Source organism: Mytilus trossulus, chromosome 13, assembly GCF_036588685.1.
Source record: "Mytilus trossulus isolate FHL-02 chromosome 13, PNRI_Mtr1.1.1.hap1, whole genome shotgun sequence".
NCBI classification, from domain to species: domain Eukaryota; kingdom Metazoa; phylum Mollusca; class Bivalvia; order Mytilida; family Mytilidae; genus Mytilus; species Mytilus trossulus.
Window position 1 is genome coordinate 21,082,495 of NC_086385.1, and position 14,460 is coordinate 21,096,954.

General features: G+C 32.3%; 1 protein-coding gene across 1 annotated transcript in view; it reads right to left on the minus strand.

Annotated features, from left to right (window-relative positions):
• Nucleotides 1-690: 690 nt before the first annotated feature.
• Nucleotides 691-14,460, minus strand: part of LOC134694159 (laminin subunit beta-1-like) — a 29,636-nt gene continuing 15,866 nt past the window's right edge. Inside the window, exons 15-24 of the mRNA XM_063555156.1 lie at nucleotides 13,607-13,703; nucleotides 13,230-13,421; nucleotides 11,124-11,304; nucleotides 9,755-9,939; nucleotides 9,210-9,445; nucleotides 8,649-8,831; nucleotides 7,023-7,199; nucleotides 6,140-6,315; nucleotides 4,499-4,640; nucleotides 691-1,092 (exon numbers count right to left, since the gene is read on the minus strand). Coding sequence (XP_063411226.1) covers nucleotides 691-1,092; nucleotides 4,499-4,640; nucleotides 6,140-6,315; nucleotides 7,023-7,199; nucleotides 8,649-8,831; nucleotides 9,210-9,445; nucleotides 9,755-9,939; nucleotides 11,124-11,304; nucleotides 13,230-13,421; nucleotides 13,607-13,703 — 1,971 coding nt within the window. The remainder of the gene's footprint in view (nucleotides 1,093-4,498; nucleotides 4,641-6,139; nucleotides 6,316-7,022; nucleotides 7,200-8,648; nucleotides 8,832-9,209; nucleotides 9,446-9,754; nucleotides 9,940-11,123; nucleotides 11,305-13,229; nucleotides 13,422-13,606; nucleotides 13,704-14,460) is intronic.

Consider the following 14,460-nt stretch of genomic DNA (forward strand, 5'->3'; position numbering starts at 1 on the left):
TTTTACATCCACCAGCAAGTGTTCTAACATATAAGCCTATATATTAACATGGCAAGGAGATATTTGCTTACATGTACTAGTCCAATAAACAGTGTAAATTTAAGAAGCTGACTTACAAGATAACAGTCACAAGTCCCTAATCTGGTGATTATTCTGGTCTCATTATTCCAACTCAAATTTTATCAGCAGTCTGTTCTCTTACTCTATACTCCTATATATATGCTTTGCTTCTGAGAGAAGCAGCAATTTCAATACCATTTAAAGTCTCTTTCTGTACACAAAAGAGATGTTTCCTAGTGTCAAAAATGGTTGTTCTGAATCACATATTTTTCCCCCACTTCCTTCTTTGACAATATTACAATTTGTTAAATAAAAAAAATCATTTTTTTTTCTCTGTCAACAGCCATGACAGATTTGTTTTTCATAAGAACTTTTAAAATTTTTGTATGCTGAACCAGACCATTTAAATCCTCTGCTACAAGACAAGATACATGATGGAGAATATTATCCTTAAGGATACATTTGGTATGCACATGAGGAAACATTTGGAATGATCAAGGGCCGTAACTTGATAATTATTAAAGTGTCGCCACCAAATTCATCTTGATCTGTATTTTGTGGTGCGTAAAAAAAATTGTGTAAAAGTTTCATAACATTTGGTTGAGGCATCTCTAAGTAAGAGAACGGAAACTACAAAATTTTGCATTGTTTTTCATTTAAGCATGCTAAAATAACCCCACCAAAACTCAAACTTGTAAACAGTGTAAATATATATAGCTCATCTCTTTCAGCTTCAGCATTTCTTCTCTGTCTGTCAGAAGCAGCCAAAACTTCTTGTAATTTCAGTACATCACCTTTATAATTCTCAAGTTTTCTTTCTATATCCTTCATGGAGGCTTGCTTTTCATCAAGTTCTGTTTGATTGTCATTCATCTGAGCCTGTACATGTTTAAGCTGAATTACAGCATCTTCCTTTACAAAAACAGCTAGCTCTGCTTGTTGTCGAAGATCCTTAATGTCATTTTCTAATTTCTTTCTGCTGTTGAGAGCATTAGCTCTCTGATCTTCTAATTCAGCCTCCAACTCTCTCCACTGAAAAATAACAGAATGTTTAACCGTTTAAAGTTAAATAGATATAGGAGGATGTTGTGCGAGTGATAATGAAACAACTCTCCATCCAAATAACAATTAAAAAAAAGTAAACCATTAGAGGCCAATGTATGGCCTTCAACACAGAGCCTTGGCTCACACAGAACAACAAGCTATAAAGGGCCCCAAAATTACTAGTGTAAAACCTTTCAAACGGGAAAACCAACAGTCTAATCTATATAAACCTGTGTCGCTCACCTTGGTATATGTGCATATTAAACAAAGTACACAGATAGATTCATGACAAAATTGTGTTTTGGTGATTGTGATGTGTTTGAAGATCTTATTTTACTGAACATTCTTGCTTCTTACAATTATATCAATTTATAATGAACTTGGCCCATTAGTTACAGAGGAAAATATTTTGTTAAAATTAACAACCAGATGCTCCGCAGGGCACAGCTTTATACGGCCGCAGAGGTTGAACCCTGAACGGTTGGGGCAAGTATGGACACAACATTCAAGCTGGATTCAGCTCTAAATTTGGATTGTGATTAAATAGTTGACACAGCATAGGTTTCGGACACAGAATGAATGTGGTCAAATGAACTTAAAATTTTTGTTTTGCCTTTGAGCAATTCACTATGCTGTTGAATATTAATCCTCTAAAAAAAAGGTTTGAAGAAATTTTCTTTTTATTTATGAAATTTACTTGAGAAAAATTGAACCCCCCCCCCCCCCCCCAATTTTTTTTCACACCCCCTATCCTTTATTCCAAAATTAATCTCAATTCAAATTTCTAATTGAGTTTGCAACAATAATTACTAATTTAAATACATCATAAAATATTAAAATGTTAAAAAGTGCTTGTTATCACTGAATGGTAAAGATTGTTTTAATTTATCAGTTGGTAGTAAAAGTGAATATACATTGTATATTGAATAAAACAATGATTTAAGTTTATTCAAATACCTATTCTTGACAAAGAAAGATAACTCCAATTGAAAATATTGCTATTGCACAATATTGTGAAATTAGATATTTCTTGATATTGTGCAATACTGTGTATTTGAAAATTCTTGTTATTGCACAATACTATGCAATTGAAAATCTCTTGCTATTGCACAATACTGTGCAATTGAAGATTTCTTGTAATTGCTGAGTACTGTGCAATTGAAAATTTCTTGCTATTGCACAATACTTAATATAATAATTTTAGATCCTGATTTGGACCAACTTGAAGACTGGGCCAATAATCAAAAATCTAAGTACATGATTTGGATTCAACATATCAAAGAACCCCTTTTATTCAATTTTTGATGAAATCAAACAAAGTTTAATTTTGGACCCCAATTTGGACCAACTTGAAAACTGGGTCAATAATAAAAAATCTAAGTACATTTTTAGATTCAGCATATCAAAGAACCCCAAAGTTTCAATGTTTGTCAAAATCAAACTAAGTTTAATTTTGAACCCTTTGGACCTTAATGTAGACCAATTTGAAAACGGGACCAAAAATTAAGAATCTAAGTACACAGTTAGACACGGCATATCAAAGAACCCCAATAATTCAATTTTTGATGAAATCAAACAAAGTTTAATTTTGGACCCTTTGGGCCCCTTATTCCAAAACTGTTGTTGGGACCAAACCTCCCAGAATCAATACCAACCTTCCTTTTGAGATCATTAACCTTGTGTTTAAATTTCATAGATTTCTATTTAATTTTACTAAAGTTATGGTGCGAAAACCAAGAAAAATGCTTATTTGAACCCCTTTTAGGCCCCTAATTCCTAAACTGTTCGGACCAAAACTCCCAAAATCAATCCCAACCTTCCTTTTGAGGTCATTAACCTTGTGTCAAAATTTCATAGATTTCTATTCACTTTTACTAAAGTTGGATTGCGAAAAACTTAAAGTATTCGGAAGACGACGACGACGATGCCAACCTGATAGCAATATACGACAAATTTTTTTTCAATTTTTGCGGTCGTATAATAACTCCTTAGGACGTCAATTGACCATTTTGGTCATATTGACTTATTTGTAAATCTTAATCTAATGCTTTGGTTTTTGAGTTATAAGCCAAAACTGCATTTTACCCCTATGTTCTATTTTTAGCCATGACGGCCATCTTGGATGGTTGGATAGGTCACTGGACACATTTTTGAAACTAAATACCCCAATGATGATTGTGGCCAAGTTTGGTTAAATTTGACCCAGTAGTTTCAGAGAAGAAGATTTTTCTAAAAAATTACTAAGATCTACGAAAAATGGTTAACTAGAGGCTCTAAAGAGCCTGTGTCGCTCACCTTGGTGTATGTGCAAATTAAACAAAGGACACAAATGGATTCATGACAAAATTGTATTTTGGTGATGGTGATGTATTTGAAGTTCTTACTTTACTGAACATTCTTGCTTCTTACAATTATATCTATAATGAACTTTGCCAATTAGTAACAAAGAAAATTCTTTGGTAAAAATTTATATAAATTTACCAAATTAATGAAAATTGTTAAAAATTGAATATAAAGGGCAATAACTCTTAAAGGGGTCAACTGACCATTTCTCTCATGTTGACTTATTTATAAATCCAACTTTGCTGAACATTATTGCTGTTTACAGCTTATCTCTATCTATAACAATATTCAAGATAATAACCAAAAAAGCAGCAAAATTTCCTCAAGATTACCAATTCAGGGGCAGCAACCCAACAAAGGATTGACCGATTTTCAGGGCAGATAGATCTTGACCTAATAAACAATTTCACCCCATGTCAGATTTCCTCTAAATGCTTTGGTTTTCGAGTTATAAGCCAAAAACTGCATTTTACCCCTATGTTCTATCTTGGATGGTTGGCCGGGTCACCAGACACATTTTTGAAACTAAATACCCCAATGATGATTGTGGCCAAGTTTGGTTAAATTTGGCCCAGTAGTTTCAAAGGAGAAGATTTTTGTAAAAGTTAACAAGGTTTTTGAAAATAAAGTTTTTTTTCAGATACTAATTCTTGATCTTGAAGGCTAGCTTCTGTCTTAAGTTTCATTACAATCTATGAAGGTTTAAAAATCTTTCTCATGTCAAATAGTTCTAAACCCTTATAGGATTATATGAATTTTCCATAACACAGTTTGTAGATATTTTCGATACATGTACAAATAATGCTGGATAATCAGTACAATTTTAACAATGGAAGATGGTACAACAATGACTCCAGGCCATGTTAATATTGTAGAGTTTTGTTCATATACACAGACATTGCAGTCAGTTATGCAGTTCTTGTCTTTTCTCAACAATTAAAACAAATAAAATGATGTTGACCATAATCTATGTGCACAACTTTGTAAAGTGACTGCATTTCTATTATCCAGAGAAGAAGTATTTCCTTCTGAACCTGTTTTCTCTATTTACCTGTGTGAGGTCTGCTTCAGCATTGGTTATGTCTGCGTCAGCCTTATTAATGGCAACTGTAGCTAACTCCTGGGCAGATACAGCTCCCTTCAAGTTGTCAAGAACATCCTGGGCTTTTCCTAGGATAGTATTTGCATCACCCCTACAATAATTAAGTTTTTTTTTCAAATATAACCAAGCAATAATTTGTTTAGATATTACCAAAAAGATTATCTTTTTATTATAATATAAAAATAAGGAGATATGGAATAATTGCAAATGAAACCAGATGCTCCACAGGGTGCAATTTATACGACCGCAGAGGTTGAACCCTGAACGGTTGGGGCAAGTATGGACACAACATTCAAGCTTGATACAGCTCTGAATTTGGATTGTGATTAAATAGTTGACACAACACCAGTTTCTAACACATAATGAATGTGGTAACTTTTAATTTTAAATTGGACATTACCCATATTATGGTTCAATATCCAAAATATAAATACATTGTTGGATTCAGCATATCAAAGAACCCCAAGAATTCAATTTTTGATGAAATCAAATAAAGTTAAATTTTGGACCCTTTAGACTTTAATGTGGACCAATCTGATAACCGGTCCCAAACATCAAAAATCTAAATACATGGTTAGATTAAGCATATATCAAAGAACCCCATACATACAATTTTTGTTGAAATCAAACAAAGTTTAATTTTGGACCCCAATTTGGACCAACGTGAAAACTGGGCATATAATCAAAAATCTAAATACATGTTTAGATTCAGCATATCAAAGAACCCCAATGTTTGATGATATCAAACAAAGTTTAATTTTGGACCACGATTTGGACCAACTTGAAAACTGGGCCCATAATCAAAAATCTAAGTACATGTTTAGATTCAGCATATCAAAGAACCCCAAGAATTCAATTTTATTGAAATCAAACAAAGTTGAATTTTGGACCCCAATTTGGAACTACTTGAAAACTGGGCCAATAATAAAAAATCTAAGTACATGTTTAGATTCTGACAGCATATCAAAGAACCCCAAGAATTCAATTTTTGGACCTTAATGTAAACCAATTTGAAAACGGGACCAAAAATTAAGAATCTACATACACAGTTAGATTCAGCATAGCAAAGAACCCCAATTATTCAATTTTTGATCAAACAAAGTTTAATTTTGGACCCTTTGGGCCCCTTATTTCTAAACTGTTGGGATAAAACCTCCCAAAATCAATCCCAACCTTCATTTAATGGTCATAAACCTTGTGTGTAAATTTCATTGATTTCTATTTACTTATACTCAAGTTATGGTGCGAAAACCAAGAAAAATGCTTATTAGGGCCCCTTTATGGCCCCTGATCCTAAACTGTTGGGACCTCAACTCCCAAAATCTATCCCAACCTTCCTTTTGTATTCATAAACCTTGTGTTCTTCAGCCAGACATATTCATTGATACCCGAGGATGGTATTTTAAATTGAAACTTGTGACATAGAAAAATGATGATGCAGTTTAAGCTGTAACATCACAATAATAAAGATATTTTTTTTTTACAATTGACAAACATAATATCATCCCAGTGTCTTTGATTATTTAAATTACTGAAGCCCATGGTGGTTGACAGAACCCTTAACAGTAATGGTCTGAATTAAGTTTTTACTTTGCATTTTCTGCCCTCTCCTTCAGCTTCTGTGCTTTATCTAAATCATCTCTTGTGGCATTGAGAATGGAATCAATATTCTGTAAACCCCAAATGGTTTCATTTATTTTCTGTGCCAACTCAATGATTTGGTCTGGAGTCAGTGATATACTCATACCAAGTACCTCTTCAGTTATCTACAAAAAAGTTTTTAATGTTAATGACTTAGCAAAAATATTGAAACGTATATTACTGCCAATTGTATTGAGTGTGTAGGCAAAGGTAATATCTTTGGTTAGTTTGCTTTCTAGCTGAACTGTGAAGTCATTATTAGGTCAGGTAACAACAATGTTCACTAGCTGTAATATCAAGATTTTGTGATGATTCTGTGCCTATTTAACAAGACCTCCATTGATGTCACCATATAAATTTTTAAGGGTTTAAGTAGATATGATAGGATGAACATATGAAATACAAATGCATCTTGCCAATCTAGAGTTAATGTCAACTCCTTTTTGGTACAATCTGTATACCTTTTTTATGATGTAAGTAGCTTGTTATTTGAGTCAGTAAATTTTACAAGATTTCAACAACAAAGAATTAAACCATCATCATTCTGACAAGACAATATAGTAACAAATAAAGCAAAAGTGTAAAATAATTGTTAAATTTTTGATAAAATGAAATAAGAAGTTCTCTAGAATAAATTTCTACTCAGGGGAAGCTACCCCAATACATAGCATATAAAGAGACAACTGTCTACCAAATGTTAAAATAGATGAATGCTTTAAATGCAATAATATCTGTTTTATTTTGTACCATTTCATATTTAGCTCATCAATATTCATTTCCTAAGAGTCTGAAATAAATCTGAAAACAACATAAATTAAACTATGATACTTACCTCTTTAACATCATCTGGTGTTGCTCTACCTAATCCCAAGAAGTCTTGTACATCAGAAAGAACATTCTGCAACATGAGTTTAGCTCTTTCAGTTTGATTTTTAGCTTTCATAGCTTTATTGTAAGCCATCTGGGCTTGATCTTTAGCTTCTTCTGCTTCTTGTTGTGCTTGCTGTATCTGAAATTTCAATACACTATGTAAATAGGAAACAATTTAATAGAATTATGTTGCTTGAGTAAACACATAAATAAGACTCTATATCAAGGCTAAAACAGTAATGGCCAGTTCATTACACTGTATGATATACTGTGGATTCATTTATTTTCGTGGGTATCAATTTTCGTGGATAGAGAAAAAAAGACGTTTCGTGGTATACGTAAATTCGTGGAATGCTGATTACAAAAAAAAATCAGATACGTAATTCATGGATTTCTTTTTGATTAAGGAGATCATATAACCTCCTTGGTTTGATCAATAATAAAAAAAAACTAAAAAGGAGGAATTCATTGACAAAGTTTTGAATTGTCAAAATCCTCGCTTGGTCATTTTAGGTTAAAGTGTTCATTAAAAACTTCTATAACAATAATGGAAAAAGACAACTAAGTATTTGTTTGTTTTACAATTTATAAATGCTTGTTGGAATTCTATAATGCAATCAAAACTTTATGATTGAAAGCTCATTTCCTTAATCACGATTTAATAAACAGTCATATAAGAAAATGGTGTGAAAATAAATGTTCCTGCCATAAACAATATCACCTACGGGCAATATCCCCGTACTTAAACCCATTGATTTTCAATCACTAGTTAACCACGGTAATTAACAACTTGCAGTTATTTTCTATGAAGTTTTAATAAATTTTAAAAAGTAAATTATCACTGATATTCGATATATTTATTATTGATTTAATTAAAATACTTGTATCTTCTTTCAATAAAAAACATGTGTTTTGTTACAATGTTTAACGCTAGTCAACACTTTACTGGAACTGCATAAGATAACCGGAAATAAACATCAAACTCCATACAAATTTATTGGGACTATTCTTCGTTGAATTCTTAAATTCATGGATCGCTGTGACCCACGAAAATTGGTATACCACGAATAAAAATGAATCCACAGTAGTTCGATATAATTATGTTAGAGAGTAGATATGTTCAAGGAGAATTTTATGTTGTTTAGGTTGTAAAATGTAACTTACAAGTGACAAAAGAACAGAATTTGTATGTCCACTGCATTGGACATATTTCATTTCATTAACACAAATAAAACTTTTGGGGTCCTCCAAACCCTTTTTTTTAAATATCTAAGAGAGATGTAGGCTTATTTCCAATGTGTTTAATTTTTTTGAATATTGTTGACTGGATCTGATTTTTGAAAATGTTCAAGACATTTATTCAAAAAATAACTATTTGATTTTTTGGTTCATGTCACCTAAGTATACAGATTATTCATTGGTTGATGTCAGCTTCAGTTTCAAAATTATAATCAGTATGACTGACACTTCAGTTGTTTTCAAAGCTGAGCTAAATTTTCCTTCCAAGAAAATATTGCTAATAACCATATAAGCTTTCATAGGGCCAAAGAGGATGAGACAAAATCATTGATATTATTTCTTTATGTACCTCTGTAAGCATTGTATTGGCATCTACTTCTTTAATGTCTAATAACAGTTTAGCTTGGTTGGCCCGATCAATGGCATTGTCAGCTTTGGTAAGAGCCCCTCCATCACAACTGATTCCTCCACACTTGCCACATCCCCCACCTCCACAGACACTATCACAAGGATCTCCTCTTCCATCACAAACCTGTAATGTACAAGTCAAATTTTATTTATATACAAATGCTTGTCTTTCAAGATATATACATTAAAATGTTAGCACCTGGACATATATATGAATTTTTCCATAGTTTACAAATTGCTAAAAAACAATCCATAATCAACAAAGTATGAAATAAAATCAAAGGTTTTATGATTATCAAATATTTATTATTCTAAATATCATACAGTTGATCTAAATTTGAAACATTAAGAAAAGAGTATATTTTTAACTGAAAAGCATGGTTTAATTTAAGTACATCTCATTTATATACACACATTGAACATTCAATTCTGAAAAACTGTACGTTATCCTTTGCTTATGTTTCAAACAGTGTTGCTCTTAAAAAAAAAGAATAAACTTTACCATTTCATTTAGATCAGCTATTCTACTACCAAGACTTGAAACTTTGTCATCCATTTCATTTAATTCAGCTTCGTTTTCCTGTATTTTCTGATTAAATGCATTACGTTTTTCTTCCAGCATTTTTTCCACTTCAGCTCTTGTTTTCATAGACTCATTCAGCATTCCCTGGGTTCCATCAACTTTAGATTGGGCCATTCTCGACTTTTGCTGTGCCTCCTTTGTTATGTTGAAGGCACCTTATGTAAAAGTAAGAAGTTATATTATTAATGGAAACTAATTACGGACAGACAAGGGTATAACTTGAAATCAAAATGTGAGAAATTGATGGACGACAGACACTGAGTAATAGCAATAGCTCACAAGGCCTTTTCCGAGTTCAGTAAATATCTGCAAAACAGAGAATTTCCAAGTCCCCATTATACTATACTGTAAAATCATGAATTTCTATTGATTTCGGTATGTTTAATTCTGTTGCTTGATAGATTTTTAAAAGGTTTATTATGGCTATGAGTTCATTAATTGGTCACTGTACTGTTGAACATTACCTTCTACATCTCTGGCCTGAATGTCTGTTGCATTTCTTCTCAAATCATCAGCCTTTTTTTTTAATTCCTCCACTCTTTGTTTGAGTGATAAAATATCATTATTTCCTTTTCTTATATCATCCATTCTTGCATTGAACTGACTTTCTGTATTATTCAATCTTCTAAACTCATCTGATAAAAGCTGCCTATGTAAATAAGATAAAAGAATGAAAAAATAATAAAAAGAAAGCATACAAGTTATGATTGTATTTCTGAATGATTGAACATTGGGATTTAACCTTTCTCTCAAAACTTTGAATTCATTTTATATTCAGACACATTATTTTTTCCATTGTACACCAAGGGTCGACTAGGGTATAAAACAATGGTTCTACCTGCACCTTCTTAAAGCATATGCATAATTATGTTGTCATGTCAGAATGGAATGACGGCTGTTTTTTTGTCCACTGACAAATTAAATGCATATTTAGGATGAGAACATGATGATGCAATAGTGTAAACCAACTTATTTTCGCGAGCGATTTATTTTCGCGACTTTCGCGAGTAGAAAAATAACGCAAATATAAATCGTCACGAATAAGTAAACCTTGGGTCTCTCCATATTAAACTTCATCAAGGAAATAAGGAAATCACGAAATTAAATAGCCGCAAAGTGGTCAAGAAAGGGTAAAACGCGAAATAAAAATATATGCGAAAATAAGTTGGTTTACAGTATAAGAATAAACCCTGCTTTGTATTAGAACAACACGCAGAGCATGTTTTTTCTGATGTGGTATTTCATGTCACTCTACCAAGACATATTATTTGGACTCTGAGCTGATAAGTTTTGTGCTTACTACTAAATACCGCCAGTTAGCAGAGAAGCAGCAAATACTTATTTCAGTTTTCAATTTGACCTGGCTGGGGTTCAAATCTCCTGCATTGACCTGGCTGGGGTTCAAATCTCCTGCATTGACCTGGCTGGGGTTCAAATCTCCTGCATTCCAGTCAAACATGCAAACATCAGATCACCAAAGCAGTGTTTACAGTTGGAAGCAGGACAATCATCTGAAGCCTTTATTACACTAAGTGCAAGGCTTTCTATGGGGCAACAGGTTAAATGTCTTTTCCTGATATATGAAGGACATTTCTTCTGATGGGTTTTAGCATGCAACAATTAATCATCTTGCCATTGTAACTTAATTTTTGATACTATAAATCTTTGCATTCATATTTGAGTACTAAAATTCAAATATCAAATGATTCCAATTTATTAATATTTCAGATTTTCAACTTTAGTACTTTTTGAAGTCAATAATAAAAGGGTGAAAAATTCTTTTGTATGTATTTCTGTTATTCAATTCCCAATGTTTCCAAAATAAAAGCCTACCTGAGAGATTTTAGCAGACTATCTAAATTTCTGATATCTTCTGAAGAAATGTTGGCATTTCTAACAATCTGTCTTATTTCATCCAAATTTTCCTCCATTTGCTGAAATTCTTTATTAAAGGCACTTTCTACACCTGTTGCTTTAATGTCTACTGCACTTTTGATCAAGTCTGTTGTTTGGGCTGAAAAAATGTGTGATACATGAATTTTATTAAAGATTTGAGTTTTCCTTAGATTCCATGTTGTATTTCATTTCCTACTTGTTAGTAACATAATTTTGGATGTCTAATTTTCATGTTAATACTAAATTTTGGTGACTTCTTTTCAGCTACTAAATTTTTTGTGCTTTTTTTTCAGAAACTTTTAGGTTCCAGTAAACGAAATGTAAAAAATATCTAAGTCTTCATCATATATCTTATCACACATATGAAAAGATGAGTTGTCAAATAAGGGATATTGCTTGGTAAAAAGTTTGCATGTGGAAATAACATTTTATTCAATTGTGTTTATCAAACAGAATGAAGATGGTGTTTATTCTTCTACAAATAGAATGTCATTCTGAACAAAAAATGAAATATATTCAGAATATTTCAGTTGGAATTAAAAGAAATGAAGATTTGGTAAAAAGTTCACTGAAATCCATTCGTATGTGTTAAGAGTAGTTACAGATCATGTAGCAGATTAATACACAACTGAAAAATCCTTGTTTGCTTCAAACACAACAAACAATTGATGAAAGAGCCGTGGTGTAGTGGTTAGTGCATTGGACAACTAACACAAAGGTTTCTTGTTCGATTCCCGTTCGGGATGAAAATTTCAGGAACTCAATTTTCGGCTCTCCCTTGACACCATTTGCGAGTATGGTCTTAAGGAAACAATGATAGTCCGTCGGAAGGGGACGATACATGGCTGACCCGTGTTAAGAGAGAGCCATAACTTGTTTCCCAATCCACTATAAATAAATATGTTTAAACTAATTGATGAAATCAAAATATATGATAGATGAACACTATTTGAGGTAGTTAATAACACTGCAAAAACTCGTGTAAGAAGTGTTGCTGAAGCAAGGGAAATCCATCTGACAGTAAATACTAGTATAAGTGTAATCAAGAGTGAGGAATAATCTCTTTCAGCAAGTATGAAAATTGATGATGATTTCTGTCTTTTCCAGTTACAGTATTCTAATTTTACATTCACCATCCAAACTTATAGTTGGCAAAAATTCTGAGGGACATAATTATGAAGATACTGTGAAAGTACTTCAATTCGTGGCTATCAATTTTATTGGTTTGAGCAATATTTACATCTTCGTGGGTTTTTAAATTCGTGGATTTTTAAAAATTAAAGATTAAAGCCTTTAAAAACAAAGGTTACAAATAGTCTAGATTGAAGGAAATTGCAAAGTAAACATTGACCCATGTAAATCATAGTGATAACACTAATTAACCCATGATAAAGTGATCAACAGATAAAAGACTATCAAAGGTGTTTAAAATTAGGCTATAAACACGTCGCATAAAGAAAACAGTAAGATAAACAAATGCTATAAACATATCTTGAGTTGTGAAATAATTCGGATTAAAATCAAGCACAGCATGAAATTATTATTTCCCATATGTACGAGAACTATGAGGATATAACATGTACACTTTATCATACTAGCATATCAATACCGAAAATTAGACTTTCATCAATCAAAAATATTTTTCATGAGAATTAAAAGATCAAAAAGTGTACAGTTTAGGTTATTAAAGATTAAATAGATGAATGCGGTTGTAGTTCTGTGACTGCTATTAAAAGTATTCTCAGATTTGGCGTTGTTCAATATACTCTTTAGATCACAAGTAGTCAAACCTACCATGTCTTGATTTAGACAATGGTTGTTTTATTTCGTTGGACATTTAAATTAGTGGATAATGTCATCCACGAAAACCATAAAAATTGGTACCCCACGAATAAAAGTACTTTCACAGTATGTAATAATATTTCAAACTTGAGAATATTCATTTGATAATCGTAGATTAAGATGATCTGAGTAAAAGGTTATCACTTAAATCTCTTAAGTGTATGTTCAACTTAAACTAACTTAACCATTCTAAAAAGTTACCCGACAAGTCTCTGATCACTCTGTCCCAGTTGTTGAAACAATCTCCACAAGGCTTACAGTTGGGGAGTACTCCTATGGTGCCTCTATCACAACGATCACATTTGTAACCACTGATTCCTGTCAGACATACACATTGACCTGACCTCCTGTCACACCGAGTCTGAGCAGAGCCTTGGTAGTTACAGTCACATGCTAAAAATTAAAAAACAAAGGGAATTAAAATATTCAATTGAGAAAGATTTAAATAAAAAAAATACCTTACAAATTGAAACACAAACATTCTATCTTAACACTTTCATTACTCCCTACTCAATTTCAAAGATAAAAAGCCTTACAAACTGGAATTTTTATTAGGAATAATGAAAACATCAGCTTACGATAACACTGCACAGTAGGATCTCCCAAGTAATTATCTTCACAAGAGGCACAATCTCTTCCTCCTCTTCCATGTACACAATTAAATTGACCATCAAACTATAAAGAAAAGTAAGCAATTAATTAATCAATATCTCAAGACCACAAGAGGCACACTCTCTTCCTCCTCTTCCATGTACACAATTAAATTGACCATCTAACTACAAAGAAAAGTAAGCAATTAATTAATCAATATCTCAAGACCACAAGAGGTGTGCCTCTCTTCCTCCTCTTCCATGTACACAATCATATTGACCATCAAACTACAAAGAAAAGTAAGCAATAAATCAATCAGCATTTCACAAGTTTAAAAATAGGTATCTGAGTCAGACATTGGTCCACTTTTTTTTTACTAGAACACACCCGCAAAATCGCGGGCATTCAGAGCGTATTTGAAAGGATGTAAAGTGTTGTAGGAAGAATTTTGTAAAAGATTTAATAACTTGAGAATTTCAGGAAAAGTATTAAAAGTCATAGGTACTTGGGGACAGGAAAATGTTTTTTAGCCCTCCCCCTTTATTTTCAAAATTCCAATTTTTTGTTTTCTATTTATTTCATTTTGAACATACATTTAGTGTACATGTATTATGAACATTCCAGTCAGGAGCCTGTAATTCAGTGGTTCAGTGATATTTGTTTTTCGTTCATTTTTTGTACATGAATAAGGCTGTTAGTTTTCTCATCAACACATTGTCATTTCGGGGTCTTTTAAATCAGACTATGCAGTATCGGCTTTTGCTTATTGTTGAAGGCCGTAAGGTGACCTTTAAATGTTAATTTCGGTGTCATTTTGGTCTCTTGTGGAGAGCTGTCTCAT